At 45.3% G+C, this 18911-nt stretch overlaps 2 protein-coding genes across 2 annotated transcripts in view; one reads left to right on the top strand and one right to left on the bottom strand.

The window, feature by feature from the left end:
• Positions 1-3946, top strand: part of Sulf1 (sulfatase 1) — a 161189-nt gene extending 157243 nt beyond the window's left edge. The window contains exon 22 of the mRNA XM_032906745.1: positions 1598-3946. Coding sequence (XP_032762636.1) covers positions 1598-1628 — 31 coding nt within the window. The 3' untranslated portion in view covers positions 1629-3946. The remainder of the gene's footprint in view (positions 1-1597) is intronic.
• An 8795-nt stretch (positions 3947-12741) lies between these two features.
• Slco5a1 (solute carrier organic anion transporter family member 5A1) overlaps positions 12742-18911 on the bottom strand; it is a 120881-nt gene continuing 114711 nt past the window's right edge. The window contains 1 exon segment of the mRNA XM_032906758.1: positions 12742-13998. Within this exon segment, the coding sequence (XP_032762649.1) occupies positions 13538-13998 (461 nt within the window). The 3' untranslated portion in view covers positions 12742-13537.

Here is an 18911-nt window from a genome sequence, read left to right on the forward strand (position 1 = left end):
CTGGCAAGGGGTTCATTCCTTCAAATAGTTGCCTTGTTTTCTCCTGGTTTCAAACTGTTTTCCTACAGCCTTGGGACCTGAAGAAGAGCTGGACTGGCTGTAGGACTCTTGCTACCAACTTGATTTTCTTACTGCAAATGGTTTCACACCCCTACCGAGCACGGCCACACTGTGGGTTTTGTCAGTTAATGGGTCAAGATTTTTGGCAGGGACATTTTCATCAGAATACTTTTTTAAAATTCTTGATTCGTATTTTTCTTTCAGTAATTTTGTGTAGGTTCTAGTTTGCCTTTGTTTCACTAATTTGGGGATTTTACAAAGATTTCTGGGCTGGGGGGTGTGTTTCCTGTGAGTATAACCCAATATAATGCAATCTTACCATTGAGTTACTAAGGGCTAGAGTTGGAAGTCATGGGTCCTCCCATGGACCTGAAATACCTTCCCTTTACTTCCTCTTCCTCTCCCACCCACTTCCTGGAAGTGTCCTCCTTTCCTTGTTTCCTTTCTCCCTAGAGCACCTTTCCAGCGACTGCCAGCCTGAATCCCTTGCAGTACCCTCCCGTGCTGTCAGGGCCATGACTCACCAGGATTCTGGACAGTGTCTCGTGCACGGGGTGACATTTTCTCCCAGGCCACTTCAAGTCGGCCTTAGCTTTGTCTCCACGTCTCTTCCCTACATTTTCCCCAAGGCTTGTACCAAAGCGTGGTTCACAACTCTGCCGGGGTCCGGAATCTATAGTCTTTTTTTTCCTAGCTTCCAGGTGACCTGAAAACCACATTCCCTCTCTTACAGTTTCATCAAAGGTGTGGATTTTTGTACTGGTCTTACCGATTTCCTTTATGAGGAATTCATCTCACTAATCTAGGGTCCTTTTCTAAATTTCCTCTGAGCCCAGTGTTGTACTGTCAGAAAGGAAGCTGGTGTGCTCTGTGCACATGTAAAACCTGCTCACACAGACGCTTCCTGGAGGTTGTGCCCACGCAGGACCGTGCCCATGAAGAAAGATTTCTGAGCAGCTCACTTGCAAAGCTTAAGATTTGTTTTTGTACTGCGTGCCGAGAAATGCAAAATAAAGATACTGCACTGAGAATTTTCCAATTAAATTAGAACATCCTGCAGTCTGTGCATTGCCTGGTATAAATGGCTCTGTCTTGTGACTGTTGTCACACTGAGCACTAAGCAAGCCCGGTGAGCAAACTGTCCCTGCAGTGGGCAGAGCAGTACCACTCCCATCTCCACACCAGCGTAGCCAAAGGTGGTCTTGAGTTTCTCACTCCCCTGCCTCGACCCCCTGAGTACCGTGATTACAGGAGTGTCACTGGCTTTACATGTGCGAGGCATCAAACCCAGGCTTTTGTACATGCCGTGCACCACTTCCCCAACTGACCTCCATCCCCAGTCTCCCCTGTCTCTGGTTTTTATTGTCCTCCTGTCACCTTCGTATGCAAAGGTCACTCTTGAACAGTCAACTACTGGGGGAGAGTACTTTCCATTACTACAGTTCAGATTAACCTATATAATAGTTACAGTGCTTGTCTGGCTAAGTCAAAAATGTTTTGTTGCACTAACGAGGTCCCTTGGTTTCTCTTCTCACAGAGGACAATTATGGGATGGATGGGAAGGTTAGTTGGTCCAGTGTCGCTTCAGACACCAACCGGCAAGGCCTGGAGGAGTTATCCGGTGCAAACGACATCAATGAGCACAGATCTAACCCTAGACTGAGTCCGGAGGCCTGGACCAATTACCTGAGGGATGTCCACCAAGCCTTTGCACTGCTGAACCCTGATCCAAACCAAGTAAATGGGACTCCAACTGCACCAAGCGGTGGCCTCCCAGTCACCTCTGCTGAGCTCTTGGTGCCGGCAGAGATGGCTTCTGCAGAGTCAGGTGAAGACCCAAGTCATGTGGTTGGGGAAACACCTCCTTTGACCTTGCCAGCCAACCTCCAAACCCTGCATCCGAACAGACCAACGTTGAGTCCAGAGAGAAAACTTGAATGGAATAACGACATTCCAGAAGTGAATCGTTTGAATTCTGAACACTGGAGAAAAACTGAGGAGCAGCCAGGACGGGGGGAGATGCTTCTTCCTGAAGGTGACGTCAGTGGCAACGGTATGACAGAGCTGTTGCTCCAGTCTCATCTCGGGCTGCAGCCCATCGGTCGGCACCAACAAAAGCGTCCCCATGAGGCGGGGCCAGAGGACCGTGCTTTTGAAGATCAATTGCGTCCTCTCGTCCACTCTGACAGAACTCCTGTTCATCGGGTGTTCGATGTGTCCCACTTGGAGCAGCCTATTCACTCCAGCCACGTGGAAGGAATGTTGACCAAGATGGAGGGGAATGGCACAAAGGAGTGGGTACCAAATCTCGAAGGCAGTGCCTCCTCTCCAGTCACTTCTGCTTAGATTACATGTTGCCTAACAATGTTTCTTTCCATGTTTTGATTAGTAAACTAATAGTGGTGGCAATCAGGACTCCCAACCGTCTGAGCTCCCCTGGGTACACTTGCACCGTAGACGCTCATGTGCGCATGTGCGGGTGATGCTCACACTCAGACTCATTGTAATTCACCGTTTTACCGAGAAGGGAGAGGCGAGGTGGGGGGCCATTTTCTGTGTTGATGCTTTGTTTTTGGTACTAAGACAGTATTATCTTTTGACTATTGTAGGGACATGAGTATATAAAGTCTATCCAGTCAAAATGGCTAGAATTGTGCCTTTGTACGTTTTAAAAACTTGATGCCCAGATGAGTCTGTGAGCACATCTTCCCCGCCTGCCTAACGGAGTTGGAATTTGTTTCTAACCACTGTAATTCTTCAACATCATCGCCTTTGGTTCAGTGATTTTGCACTTTGAGTTTGGATACTGTGTCTGCTTGGTTGGTAGTGTTAGTATTTTTCTTTTAAACAGGCTTATCAGAGTCGCACACTTTGTCCTAGGCAGGGCAAAGGAATAGATGCCCAGCAAGGACACACAGTATGGGTCACATACTGCTTATCCTACGCTTTTCCCACAAAGCATTGCATGTGTTTTTACCTCGACGTGCTAAAGTTGATTAGCAGAAAGGCATGACTCACAATTTTGGTGGTAAAAAATAAACCCTGAGGGAACAAGCAATAACTAAAACAAGATTGAGCTGCTCTCTCTGTGCTTACTAAATAGATGCTCGCCCTGCTAATGCTTGCCCTCTTGAAAGAAGAAACAGGATGCACCCTGCTTTATTTCAACCTTCCTCTTTTTTTCCTGGTTTCACCAGTGAGTGTAAGCATTGGAAAAATATGTGTCGTCTTATCTTTCTATAAGACAATTTTAATAAACTAAAATCACAAATGCTGTAAAGTTTGAGTGCACGGAATGGAGGCTAACTTCATAAACATTGTGCTGTGCGAATATTCCTAAAACGATCCCCAAGCTGTGGTTTTCTAGAAGACATAGTTCAGAACTGCTTTTGAAAAATCTGTCCTCGTGAGCTCACTCAGTTTCTGTCGGACTTTTAGAGACAGTGGAAGGATTACCTCATTGAGACGTTTCCGAGTCCTCTTCAACTCCACAGGGTCTTGACGGTGGCTTTGTTTTTCCTTCTAGACGATTCAAACATGTAGATAAGTTATATTTTTCTTTAAGTGTTTAAAGTAAACACTTTTCAAGAAAACTTGATGTGGTCGAGTTGAGTCCTTGCTAATTTTCCGTCTGTATCCGAGAGTCTGTACATGTGTTAAGCCTAACCAGCTGTCAGATGCAGATGTCATCTGCTGAGTGACAGAGTTAACATATTTATGGTCCTGAATGTTGTGCTTTGTAAAGAGATTGAGATACTAGGAAGCATACTATGCTCCATTTTTTTTAATCCTATGTAATACTCTGTGATACTTTTTATAAAACAATTCTGGCTTCAGGAAAGTCTAGAAGCAACATTTTCTGGAAATAAAAGGTGTTGAAACTTTTTACCCGTTTCAGAGACATGAACTTAAGCCAGCTTTTGGGGTCACACATCACTTTGAAGTTAGCTGGAGTCTAAGTCTCACCTTGCATGACTGAGTGGTAAGCACGCTTGTCAAACTGCCCTCAGAATCCACATGCTGTCGGTCACTCCCCGGTTAGTACCTTTCTGGTTTTGCCTCATTACGGCCCAGAGGAAGAGGCAGAGCGTCTCCTTACACAACCCGAGAAGGCTGCAGAGGGTCCAAACTTTCCTCTTCACCACGAACAGCACCTCGAGTTCACAGGGAACTCTGAGCTTTGAGGTAAGCCTAGCTGCCCAAGACCTCACATATTTGATAATGACAAATCCCAAATGCTTTTGTGAAAAAAAAAATCTCTTGAAATGGCCTAAGGACAAGAAATTAAGAGTGTGTGAAATGTCTAGATTAGAGGCTGAAAGAAAGAAAGGAGGAGGAAGCAGCAAAGGGTTCAAAGACTTGCCCATTGGTCCTGGAGGAATCCACACAGAGCATCGTCCACAGCAAGCAAGCTCTGGGGGGCATCTTGTTCAGAAATGTATCTTCAGTCCATGCTTCTTTCTTTAAATAGTGCAAGTGAGTTGTGTATATGAGAGGGAGTCTCTGTGTGGTTCCACATGTGTGTGCCCTAGCCAGATATCCCCCTGCCTCCACGTTTCCTCAGCGACCTTTCAGGCTTCCGTGCTCATTGCCCTACCTTCCCATCGACCGTTTTTTAAAATTTCCACGTGTGACAGAGACCCTGCGGTATCTTCTTCTTCCTTTCCTGTAAGATATTTCTGAGGCCACATGTCTATTCTACTGCAGTGCAGTTCAGTCAATAGCTGTGCGGTCTCCCCCGTGCAAAGAGGGCGTATGTCTGCAGAACTGCTTCAAACCTGGCTAGCATACACAAAATTTGGGGTGAGTGTCTAGTGCTGTGCAAGTGACGTGGTACCGAGAACCCACAATCCAAGCACTTGGGGGTGGAAGCAGAAGAGCAGGCATTCAAGGTCTTCCTCAACTTCATAGTGAGACTGAGGGACCCTGCTTAGAAAAGAAACAAGCAAGCTACCCCAAGTTCATTTTGAACTCTAATGTTTATAATTATTGTGACCTTAGAAAAGCTCTCTAAGCCCATAAACCTGTGACAGTTGTTTACAGAAACTAACAAGGGCTTTGGATTAACAACAAATACACTTTCTTGTCCCAGACTGTCCTGGGAGGTATCAGGACTCTGCTGAGCGTCCGTGGCCTTCAAAGACCCATCCTAGATGGCTCCTGCCAGCTACCAACACAGTTGAGCAGATGTTTGGCGTCTGAGTCAAAAACACCACCACCAATCTCAAACTACACCTGAGACCATCTTGGTCTTCTCTGGAACGGGGAATGGGCAGGGCTGGAGGGTGTGGCCTCTATTCAATTTCCCAATGGAATCAAATTTTGTTGGGTGTTTACAAAGTCTAGGTTTGTAGACAATGCATTCTTGGATATAGAGTAAGATCCCCTAACAAAGCATGCCCCACCCTGGGTCTCTGGGGCCCCTGTGACCCACAAAGCTGCTGTTGGGAACTGTAATAGTCCCCTAAGGCCCTCCTGAGACTTCTCCAAATTCCCAGTCCCATCCCATACTCAAGAATCATCCTACTGTGACCTCACTCAGTGGGCCGTCAAGACACCCATGATACTGTGCACTCAAGTAAAGAGAACGACCTTTAAAAATTAGACTCTTATAATTAGGGAGTAGAGACATCACACAAAGACTTCAAGCTGCTATGGGAACTATGACCAAAAATACCACTTTCTACTGGATCTCCTAGCCCTCATACCAGAAAACTTTTCAAACCCTCAGCTTGGAATCTGTACCTTCCCTCCCCTCCCCCACATCCATGTTTGTTAACCCGGTTCAAGGATTGAGGAGAACTAGTCAATTCTAATAGCTTTCCGCAGAAGGAAAAAGGTCCAAGACTTTCCATCTGAAGTCAGGAGCATAGTAGAGCATGTGCTTTTCATAATGAACACTAGGTGGCGATCGAGTACAGCTAAAGACATTTTCGTGTCCAGACCCTGCAGCTTGCTTGTGCTTGCTCTCGTGCATTGCGTGTGACAGGAACATATCTTGATCCATGGGTCAAGCGTGCCCTTTCCTCAGTACCTGAGATCTCAGTCATAGCAGACCCAAGTGCTGTTTCAGATAGCTACCGTTTTGCGTTGCTATCATACATTGGAACTGTGTCAAACGCTGGCTCTTAAAATCAAAGGTGAGCAGGGAATCTCACAGCTCTGCTGACTTCGTGCAGTTAAAAAGCGTGTCTTTCGCTCATATGTGCTGAAGCCTTGGAGACCATCTTCGCTGGCAACTTTTCAAAGAAAAAAAGAACCTAGATGCTTTTTCAATAACACTTAAAACTCCAAAGCTGGAGTTAAAACAAGGAAACGAAGTAGCCAAGGTCTATAACCCTTCTTACTGCTCATTTCTCAAGGTCATTCGTGTGTGTGTGTGTGTGTGTGTGTGTGTGTGTGTGTGTGTGTGTGTGTGTGTGTGTGTGTGTGTGGTGTGTGTGTTCAGGTTACAGAAAATGTAAGAACTCCTGTTGCCGTACTCTGCACACACCATCGCCATTTTGAACAGCTGCTAAAATCTTCTAGAATCAAAGTGGTTCCTTGAACCATCGTCGTTGGGCCTGTGGGTTGGAGAAGGAAGATTCCAAACCTGGGAGTTTGGGAAGTTCCCCTGTATGGGGGCTAGGAAACCCAGTAGACAGTAATGTTTTGGGTCCTAGTTCACAGTCACTAGCTTCAGAGTGAGGCAGCACCCCTCACTTCTGTGTGAATGGTTTTCCCGGTGACTGTGGTGCAGAGGATCTCCCAGTTGCACATGCACACTCATATGCCAGCCAAGGTACTCGGGACCGTTGTGACCCCTTCAGCATGCCATGAGGTGTGAGGGGGAGCACGGAATGGAACAATCATCCTTCCAGCGAGAGTGCTCAAAGCAGACTAAATATATCTACTCAGGGCTTCAGCCCGTGACTCATGCTGCTGTTTCCGTCTCTTTCACCTCCCGCCTCTCACCCAGAAATTTCAGATGCCAGCACATTCGGGGAAACTCCTGTGAATTGGGAGAGGCATCGAAACCCAGTGTTGGGTGGACCTGGAGGACTGTGTTAAGTGGAACCGTTTGGTGGACACAGAGAGACAGCTAACACATGCTCTCACTCCTGTGGGGAAGTTCGGAGTTTTAGTCTGATTAAAATAGAGCACCCACTGAGGATGAGCGGAGGCTGGGAGGGGTGCAGGGTGAGGGGAGGCGAGGTGGTGAGACTTACGAGACACAACCTCTGACCTTCTGCAGTAAGGTAGGGCAACTATTTGACACCTAACTGTATATCTCGAATGCCTGGTAGGAAAGAGTTTGGCTATCCTCAATACAAAGAAATCATGTCTGAGCTGAAGGACAAACCAATGACCTCAAAATACATTGGCTGTCCTCTGGGCGCCATAACTATGACGCAGTGGTTATGTGGGGTTGGACAGTTTTAGGCATGTGTACATTCTGGCGCCTTTTCTACCCAGGTGAAGTTCGAGCACAAAATCCGTTTCAGAGACTGAGTCCAGACTGTTGGGAAGCAGGGCGGGGGCAGGGCGTCTGACTCATTCGTTGGCAGAGGTTTGCTCATCTCACCTTAGGAACTTCTCTGCTTGAAGCCTTCTCAGTATTTGCAACTCTGTGGGAGAGTGAGCGGGGCGAATCTGCAGACTTCTCAGCAGAGCCAGCTCTGCTAACAACAGGCAGAACATGCTAACCTTAGCCCCCACCTTCTTCTCTGGAGCCCAGGAAGTTAGGCAAACCTGGACTAACTCCATCTAGTGGCACAGATTGGTGGTTTACTTCCGGACTCTTCTTGCCTTAACCCAGAAACTGGGAACAGCAATAAAAGTTCCTCATGGTGCGGATTCAAACTGGGGCCTCTGGCCTTCCATCCCTGAGGGGCATGTGCACACAAGCATTAAAATTATATCTGAGGGCTGTGAAGCCAGAGAGGAACAGGTAAGCACCCTCTGTCAAGTCACACAGGATAGGATAGAGTTCCGCCATCTAAAAGTCTGCTGAATTTGAGTAAATGATAAACTACCTAAAAGAAATCTCTTAGGAGGTTCATAAGAAAAAAAAGTGCTTCAATGGGCTCCTTAAACTGTGGTCATAATAATTTCTGCACAGAACATTCTGCCTGTAGATACAGTCAACATCGGGCTGATGTATGGGCCACTCTGGTGCCATCGCGTCACGTCAAACAACAACAAAATTTAGAGACAACCAAATTTCAATCCAACACACTTTATTATTTTTTTTGAACTTTTTCCCCACTTAATTTTCAATAATCAAGTATTCATGATGTTGTAAACCCAGGTTTATTAGTCCTTTGACAATCAGTTTCATTAGACATAAAGAAGTAAGTCATACGGCCCTTACCATAGCAGATCTCCAAATAAATATTTGTTCTAAAAACCACAAAAATGAAACTCTACATTATGACTCAAAGCAGCCTTTCATCACAAACATGCCTCTACAGAGAAGCACATAGACACACAGCCAGAAAGGTACACACACGCACACACGCACACGCACATATGCGCACTCCACAGATATCCTGATACCAGTTTGACACAGTTTCACATTTCCTTACACTACAAAGTAAAGGCTGGCCTTGGGCTTCATGCTCTAGGTCATCATTTAAGTTTGGGGTAGAGGTATATACTGAAGACAAATGCCCACCGGGGAGGCTTACTCCTCGGTTTAGTTTAGAACAGCCTTACCATTACTTTTGTTTTCAATAACATTAGTTTCTTTACTCTCCATATATAGAGTAGACTACCAGTCAGAGACAACAGCATCCAACCCAGAGCAGAAGAGCAGCTCCCAGGGCTTGAAACTTTCCGTAGAAGATAGAAGATTATCTAAACATGTTTTTTATCTCTCTGAAATTATTTTTAGCATCTGCTCATTCTCCCACTGACCTTTGTGTAGAAGAGGACTCCCCAGTACACTTCCCAGTTTTGCAGTAGAGTTTCTGGACTGTGGGAATGAGGTCAGCGGGGTTTGTCCTCTCGGGGGAACCCCCAGGTTTCCAAACGCAAAGCACTGAAACACTGACTTCAGAGAGGAACATGCATCTGCAAACACTTTAGCACCGCGGCATTTTATATTTAATGTTGCCAAAGCCAACAGCAGTAAGGTGAGTTTCTGGTCACATGTGACCCTCCGTAAGGCTGAGGACAAATGAATTGCTTAAATTAAACCTCTTCGGACAAACACAAATCTGGTTGAAGCAGCACAACAGGAAGTCTGGGACAGACAACGCCAGCAGCATCTTCTTGGCCTTCGACAGTCAGGTAGACCACAAACTACCAGTAAAGGTGAATTGACAGAAGAGGGAAACGGCAAAGTACACGAGGCCACCAGCCTCACCTGCCAGCCACCCCTCCCAGCCGCGGAAGGCTACTCACAAGTCTGCAGAACAGAATTAGCGAGTCTGGCTTTTCAGGGGCTTACAACATTCTGGTTTCTATCTGCTACGTAGAATACTCAGCATGTACCTGTGTAGCAACAGATACCTTCACACTCTGCACCTCTAGACACACACACACACACACACACACACACACACACACACACGCACACACACGTACTGTCACAAGATATTATCAGCTAGCACCTTAGGCAAGTGCTTGCCTTGCTACAGAGCTCATGGGAGAGTTCCCATGGGGGCTTTGGGTCCCTCCACACTGTGGTGATGTTCCTTGGTGCACACAGGGTTCTACGAAGCAACCTCAAAAACAAAACAAAGAAGACACTTCCTGGCTAGACGTTCATCAAAGACTGTGAGCGAGAACTGTGGACCGAACAGAAGTTTTGGATGGTTGGTGAGACAGGATTTCTGAGACCTCTGGGAGCCCCACTCTAGCAACTCCTGTGGGTGCCGGCTTCCCTGAGTGCAAAGATATAGTTTACCATCACAGTCACCTGAGGGGACAGACGGAGTCTGTGGTTTGTCGTCCATTTTCTATGTTCTTTTTAAATCTTCACTAAGACTCTGTAAACCCACGGCTGTCTACGAGTTAGCAGAGATGTTAATCTACTGACAAGAGAAAGAAAGAAATAATACACCTGAAACCCCCAAAGCTCAGATACAACCAGCCAGAAGTAACCTTTTCTTCATAACATTTCACTTTAGGAAATTCTGCTAAGATCCTAATTAATAACCAAACTGGGTGTGTTCTCAATTAAACTCAACCCACAAATAAACATTTGAAGTAAGTTATAATGAATGACTTTAGTATTATTCTTGGCTACATAAATAACATTTACTTTGAGAATCTAGTTAAACATGAAGTGTGGATGGTTCACACGGGCGTGGGCTATGTTTCCTCTATTCATACAAGGAAATGTCTCTAAAGAATGTCTCTATAACTTCAAAAACAATAGTACATCAAACAGTGATAGGTGCTAACGTAATTTACAGTGGACTTATCACTCATCCCCTGTCTCTGCTACTCTGAGCTTCAACTTTCTGAGCCTAGAGTTTCAAATCTGCTTTTTAAACAAACAAATAAAAAATGCTCTCCAGAGAAGACTGGGGTGCTGCTCAGGGAACATGGGCCTGAGGTCATATGCAAGGTCCTGAGCTCAGGCCTGCGCCACTGAAGGAAACCGTGTTTCCTCGCCTGCTCTTAAACTGGGAAATGCAGTGGGTGTTGAATGCTGGGAAACCATCCTGCAAATATTCACCCCAACAAATGTTTTCTTTCTCCCCATCCCCACGGTGTTCCAAATGACTTTTAACTCTCTTCAACCTGTGAGGGCACCTCCACAACACAAGAACCTCATACTAGGAAGAAAATCAAAAGAAGGTTCCTCCACCTCCTTCCTCCCTCTGCCCTTGGGAGTTTCTAAGTCCGTGAGCTTCGTATTAGATTTGCATACTGAAGCCAAACAAGACAATTTAATTTATAGAGATGATACAAGAACAACTTGCCTTTTGTCAAAACAAATAACCCAAAGCCTATGCTCAGGAAGCAGTTAGTTTCTGTTACGAGCTGCGGCCACAAGGAAAGCAACCAGTTTGCCAGAAATGGAAGACCTCTTCTATCAGCACAATTGAATGGCACTGCCTATGCAATACTCACTCAGTGGCTATGCAATATTCAGATGATGCTACTGGAGCTAAGACATCCGGGGAGCAATCTTTAACTGATATAGAATGCAGAACTTCATTCCCTCACGACTTTCAGGACCTAGTGTACAATCACCACTAGTACATTAGTGATACACCTGCTACTTAATATCAATATTTAATATTTGCATGCTGTAGTGCACATCCCAGGTCTTCGAGCTCTGACATCAGCATCCTATAGGATCTCAAGGAGCAGTGAATGGCATCAACACATAACCAGTGCTCAGTCAGAAACTGCTGAACTGAATTCAAGGTAGAGGAAGGGACCAGAAGCATTCTAATCACCTTTGGTGAGGCAATCAATCTTAGTACCAAAACAGGACCAATTCCACCAGAAGTTTCTTAATAAAATATCTTAATATCACAGAAAAATTTAAGAAAGCACCACCTCTCTACAAACTAAACAGCTTAGCATCAACACCAAAGGACACTTATTATCCCTTCTAAAGAATGACAGTCACCCACAGAGGCCAGTGAGGGACACCAACTCCCAAGAGTACACCGTGGGCTGATCTGTAAGACTTTATGAAAACCTCTCATGTTTGTTACTCTGGTCAAAATCTGACACCCAGCATTCACAATCTATCCTAGCTAAGCATCCCACCTCCATGGCAGCCAAGCCCAGGAGTCAAAGAAGATTCTTTTCACCTAGGCACTAGCTCTGCCTCTTATAGACATTACCCAGAAAACCACTTGACTTGTGGGCTTCCTACACGGGCAGGAAGTCAATCCTATACCAGGAACTGTAGTAAGAATATTCACAATTCTACCTGTGTGCCCTGCCAAGAATGAATGGATCATGGCCCTTCTGCCAGCCACCTCTCTTCCAGACAGGAAACATTTCCTGAGGTCACCTTACATGACATGAGTTCTTTGACAGAGAGGCTATACTTTTATGGTGCATTGGACATCTTGGTCCAGTGTAGCCAGATCCCATGAGTTACCAACTGTCGAATGCACAAAGGCTTGCCAAGAGGCCTCTGACGTAAGAACCATACAGAAAGCATCCTGAGCAGCCTAAAGCCGAGAGACAAAGATAAACAGCTGCCAGTGGACCCGAGGTGCCTTTAGGAAGGGAATTATCCTGTCTCAGAGCCACTTGAGGAAAGACGGAAGAACGGCCATGCAAAGGGCACCGTGAAACGATGAATCCTGCCATACAGGATTCAGTATGGCAGACTGGCTCGCCTTACATTCCAACTCGTTATTTAAGTATGATCATATTCCATGTTCAGCTGACAAACCTCCCGTCTGCTGGGCAGTGATTTTCATATCCACAGTACAGCTTTCATGACTGGATCATTCATTCTCCAAGGCAACCATGACCACCTTCCACACAGAGAAAACAATCAGTAGAGATTTGCCAGTATGTTAAGAGAGAAGCGAAGTTCCTAGTTGGGACTCCATCTTACCTCAGGATTTTCTTTATCAACTACTTTGTATGTCAAAGTAGAAGTAACTCTTAGCGAGTTTCAGTGGGCCCTTAGAGCTGCGAGAGTTCCTCGGAAGAGAAGGTCATCATTTCCTCCCTATCGAGCATCTCAGATTAGTTCCCAGCCACACTGTTTAGCACACTAGTTTTAAAGCCCCTTAGGAAAGAATACTGTAGTTTATATATTCAAGCTATCAGACGTGCGAGTCAGCAGCCTCTTGATCTACCTTAAGATGGAGTGAACGGACTTAGAGAAAATACTTCTCAAGAAACCCTTCCATTGCACAATAATACAGTTCTTTGAAGCATTGAAGCATTTGAAGGTTTTTTGTTTTTTTTTTTTTACCTGATTGATAAGTCTGTTATGGCTTAAATTGCGATTAACAGTGCTTTAGGGAACATTCAGCTTCCACTAAAGGAAAAACGTATCTGCTTTGCTCTCTGAAAGCCAAAGGGACATGCCACACTTTTCTATTTCCAATCAAATTGCATAGTTGAGGCAAATTCAGTTGTGCTTTGCTGCAGAGCTCACAGTAGGTGCTCAAATCTAAAAACTCTTGACTTGCAAATGCAAAGTCCCGGTGAAGCTCACCTTTGTCTGGAGTGTATGCTAATGATATGTATGGTCATAGCCTTTCCCGTGGTTAACCATGGACCTCGGGCTTCTACCCAACGGGAGCGTGAACATTAAGTGAACCTAGCAGACATGGCGACAGATCTAGCTAAGCTCCTCCCTGCAGGGGGAAGGCTGTCCGTCCCGTTGAGGTACCCAGCCCTCAGCAACAGTGGCTGTGTGTACTGAGTGTTGTTGGTTTGAGGATTGTGTCTGTGGAGGTTTACAAAAGGAAAGAAGGCACAGGTGTTTCTCAACTTGCCGTGTTCAACTCAACCAACAACACAAGTCTTCCTTCTCCAGGCTCCAGCAGGGATGCTACAGAGCGGCATCGAGGCTCTCGTCCAGCCCTGGGTCTGCAGAGGAACTTTCTGCTTCTGAGAAAGGTCCAGGATATGTCTGTGTGGTGCCCGGGAATCCCTTCTGCAGAGCAGTTTCCTCGTGGGATTCCCCCTGGGTGCTGAAGGCTGGGCACGATGTAGTCCGGGAGTATTTCTCGGCTTTGCTGGGCCGGCCCACTTGCTCGCTCACAGTGCTCAGCGGGAAGTCTCTGCACCGCCGCCTCTGCAGCTCGTCCTCTTTGTACTTGATAGAGTACCAGGCCAGGAAAATGAAAATGAAGCCAACAAACTTGAGGCCAGCCGCCAGGCCAAAGTAGACGAAACGAAATGACGTCACGTTGTACTCCCAGCAGGAGCCCTGCACCCCGCACTCCTGCTGCCAGAGCATACAGGTGGTGTCAATCACGGCTCCAAAGTAAATCGGAGTAGGAATGTACGCTGCCATCATGGGGAGAAAGGAAAACACAGAGATATAGCACAGCTCGTAAGAGAAAACCATTTGTAATGAGCAAGTTGCTTGTTTGTCAATGCCAAGAGAATGATTTTCATTTAATTGAATTTTCTTAAAGACATTTTCCTCTAATTGCAATTTGCTTATGAAAATAAGCACCAGAGACTTAGCGTCTTTCACTTTACAACTCAGAGTGCCCTCGTGCTTTTTAGGTTGATATAAGTAGCTTCCGCTTTCTCTGGGTGCCAGGTCCTTACACTGGACCCTTGATAAAAGTTTTCACGATGAGACTTGAGTTGAAAGAACTGCCTAGTGCCCGGAATGCCAGCACAAAATCCTCTCAAACTTAACGCTGGACCTTGACACCCTTAAGTCAGACTGGAGCAGGATAGAAAGACAGAGAATGTGAAGGGCACCTGGGAACAGAAAGAAGTCTGCCCTAAGTCTCTTGAAGCTGAAAGTCAAAAATTTTACAACGAAGGGCTGGGGAGGTGGCTCGGTGGGTAAAGTGCCTGCTCTGTGTCCGTGAGGATCAGAATGCAAATTTCCAGAACCCACGTGGAAAAAGCTGTTCATAGCCAGCACATGTCTAACTCCGGAGCAGCCCGAGGGCTCCCGGGCCAGCCAACCTAGGAAAACATTCAGGCTAGCTCAGGGTCAGGGAGACCTAGTCTCAAAAAATAAGGAAGAGCCAGCTATGGAGGTACGAATGTTTAACCACAGGACTCTGAAGGTAGAGGTAAGAGCTCTGTGAGCTCAAAGCCAGTCTGGTCTACATAGTGAGTTTCAGGTCAGTCAGAAGTAGGTAGTGAGATCCAGGAACTATAAATATATAATTAAATAATGAGTTAGAGAAGCCCAGATGTCAACCTCTGGCCTCAACAAAGGTCTCACACTACCAGCAGCTCACACACACACACACACACACACACACACACACACAGAATCTCAATATAATTAACCAAATTCACTATGATTGCCCACATCAAAACAATATTTCTTTTTTAAAGAGGTGTTTTAAAAAAGGATGTTGGAAGAACAGGAATAAAGTATGCAAGAGGCCTGCATCGAAGCCCCTCCCCCTTCTCGGCAGCACCCCTGCTATTGCTTGTCACTGCCACTATCACGGACAAGATAATCCAAGCACATCTGGACTCCACGGTGATCTAGTCCAGTGAGGTTTGTTCAACCCTGTGACGTGTGGTTTTATGAGTCTATCACCCCATCCACTAAACTTCAAAACCACCCTCTGATCTCATTTGCTGAAAAAACCGTTAATGTTTCTTAGAAGCCCTTTAAACCAAGTTCAAAGGCCACTAAACTTGAATATATGGCTGCTGTAAGACACTAGTTAAAACCCTCTCTGAGACGGCCGGGACCACACATCGGTGTGCACTGCCTCTGTCCAAAGGGCCTCCCAGCACGCTCGAGTCTAATCTTAGTAAACGCCTCTGAACTTCTTCCTGTTCACGCTGACATTCTTTCCTGTGGCCCAGTGAGCAGACTCACCTCTCCAAAGCAGAGGTCCCTGACGGAGCCCGCAGTCCACCAAACGACCCCTCTGACGGCTGTGGCTTCCATTCTGACCCCACTGCAGCTAACAAGACACTTTGAATTTTAACCTCACAAAGGTACTTGGTGTGTGGAGATAACCAGGGCCTCTAATCCATCTAGGAAGCTTCTGAAAATCCTAGGAGAGGTTGAAGGTCTCTTGTCTGGGCTGTGTATAACAGACATCTCTTGCAACTCCACGGGAAAGCAAGCTTACTGCATCCAACTCCAGCACATGCTCTTTGCCAAAAACATGCCCCCATACCTAACTCATTCACTTGCCTAAGACGCGTTTCTGTCACTCCCTGAATCTCTTGGACACCGCTCTGGCAACATTGTGTCTTGCGTGTTCCTCTACTTTATCTACTACCAACGAGCACTCAAAGCCGTGGCCATTTTGTCACCGCATAGACGCCTTGATACAGAGCCTATTCCTTCTTATGCTCTGCGTCCTGAGAACCTTCATAACGGTCCGTGGGCGCTCAGTGCACAGAGTTAAGAGCCGGCTACGTTAAAGCAACAAGGAAGGAGGGAAGGAAAAGGGATAAAATGAACGGCCTGTGAACGGGACTTTGTGAGTAATCTGTACTTGTTGAAAATAAGGTCCAGGGGCTGCAGTGACGGCTCAGCGGCTGAGAGAGTTGGGTGATTTTCCCAGCCCTGAGTCAGGGTCCCAGGACCCACGTAGGCAGCTCACAGCCATCCTCGCTCGAACTCCAGAGTGTCCAGTGCCCACACCTACACACAGACACACATACGCACACATAATCAAAAACAATAAAAGCAAATCTTTAACAGGAAACCTATAGTAAGATTAAATGGTAGGTTGCTTAAAAACCTGAGAAGTCTTTTTTTCCCCTAGTTTGGTGAAATTCAAATGTGGATGGTTAGCAAAACTATACTTCCATGCACACAACATAAATGAAGACCACACTGAGCTTGGTATCGTTCCTCATGTGTTGCTCTCTCCTGGTGCATCAGCGATTCTACAGATTCCTGGAGTTCTGTTTGCAGTGGGTGTGGGTTGATGACCCTGAGGTCAAACCTGGCTACTTTCAATAATCAACACCAGGAAAAAAAAAACTCCTGGTGTGGTTTGTTTGGTGTCAGTAAGACCTGGAAGTGTTTTGAAGATGCTTTTGTTAAAATGTGCTGGTTAAGGAGGGTTTCAGATACATTGTACACAGTGAAGAGTCATGATTTCTGCTTTTTGCCATAAACTGAAAGGTGCTACTTTTGTTGTTCTTTAGGAGGCTTATTTATTTATTTATTTATTTATTTATTTATTTATTTATTTATTTATTTAGACTAGGTCTTGCAGTGGCCATGGCCCTTGCAGGCCTGGAATGTCTTAAGTACACACTTCTGGCGATGCCCTGCCTCCTCCTCACAAATGTGGAGATTACAGGTGTGTTCACCATATTGCTTGGCTAAAAAAGATGTTCTCAAAAACAGGAGTTTGTCAACTTGATGACTGAGTTGAAAAAGGGAGAAAAATACTTATTCTGGCTCTACTCTCTCAAGGGAGCTGGGTTATTTGATATGAATTTGGGGTAAAGACGAGCCAGGAATCTGTGGAATCGCTGATGCATCAGGAGAGAGCAAGACCTGGGGAATGCTCCAGAAAAGAGGACATTTAAAGGTATTTCACCTTTCAAAACTGAACTGTGAGTGAAACATAAACCAGTTTCCCCCCCTTGTCCCATGAACAATGGCTCTGATTAGTCAAGGGAAACAACAGTTGAGGAAAATGAGAGACTGCCACTTAAGAGAAAAGGAGCTGGAGGAAGTCAACTGATGGGCACCAAACTCAAATAAATCAGTAGCCTTCCTCTCTACAACAGAGAAACAGGCCGAGAAAGAAATTAGGGAAACGACACCCTTCATAATAGTCCCAGACAATATAAAGTACCTCGGGGTGACTTTAACCAAGCCAGTGAAAGATCTGTATGATAAGAACTTCAAGCCTCTGAAGAAAGAAATTGAAGAAGACCTCAGAAGATGGAAAGATCTCCCATGCTCATGGATTGGCAGGATTAATATAGTAAAAATGGCTATTTTACCAACAGCGATCTACAGATTCAATGCAATCCCCATCAAAATACCAATCCAATTCTTCAGAGAGTTAGACAGAACAATTTGCAAACTCATCTGGCAAATTCATCATGTTTACCCAGGATAGCTAAAACTATTCTCAACAATGAAAGGACTTCCGGGGAATCACTATCCCTGAACTCTAGCAGTATTACAGAGTAATAGTGATAAAAACTGCATAGTATTGGTACAGAGACAGACAGATAGACCAGTGGAATAGAATTGAAGACCCAGAAATAAACCCACACACCTATCGTCACTTGATTTTTGACAAAGGAGCCAAAACCATCCAATGGAAAAGAGATAGCATTTTCAGCAAATGGTGCTAGTTCAACTGGAGGTCAACATGTAGAAGAATGCAGATCGATCCACTCTTGTCACCCTGTACAAAGCTTAAGTCCAAGTGGATCAAGGACCTCCATATAAAACCGGATACACTCAAACTAATAGAAGAAAAAGTGGGGAAGAATCTCGAACACATGGGCACTGGAGAAAATTTTCTGAACAAAACACCAATGGCTTATGCTCTAAGATCAAGAATCGACAAATGGGAATCTCATAAAACTGCAAAGCTTCTATAGGGCAAGGGACACTGTTGTTAGGACAAAACAGCAACCAACAGATTGGGAAAAGATCTTTACCAATCCTACAACTGATAGAGGGCTTATATCCAAAATATACAAAGAACTCAATGGGTTAGACTGCAGGGAGACAAATAACCCTATTAAAAAAATGGGGTTCAGAGCTAAACAAAGAATTCACAGCTGAGGAATGCCGAATGGCTGAGAAACACCAAAGAAATGTCTAACATCTTTAGTCATAAGGGAAATGCAAATCAAAACAACCCTGAGATTCCACCTCACACCAGTGAGAATGGCTAAGATAAAAAAACTCAGGTGATAGCAGATGCTGGCAAAGATGTGGAGAAAGAGGAACACTCCTCCATTGTTGGTGGGGTTGCAGACTGGTACAACCATTCTGGAAATCAGTCTGGAGGTTCCTCAGAAAATTGGACATTGTACTACCTGAGGACCCAGCTATACCTCTCTTGGGCATATACCCAAAAGATGTCCCAACATATAACAAAGACACATGTTCCACTATGTTCATAGCAGCCTTATTTATAATAGCTAGAAGCTGGAAAGAACCCAGAGGAATGGATACAGAAAATGTGGTACATCTACACAATGGAATATTACTCAGCTATCAAAAACAATGAGTTTATGAAATTCATAGGTAAATGGATGGAACTGGA

Source organism: Rattus rattus, chromosome 1 (assembly GCF_011064425.1).
Source record: "Rattus rattus isolate New Zealand chromosome 1, Rrattus_CSIRO_v1, whole genome shotgun sequence".
NCBI lineage: Eukaryota > Metazoa > Chordata > Mammalia > Rodentia > Muridae > Rattus > Rattus rattus.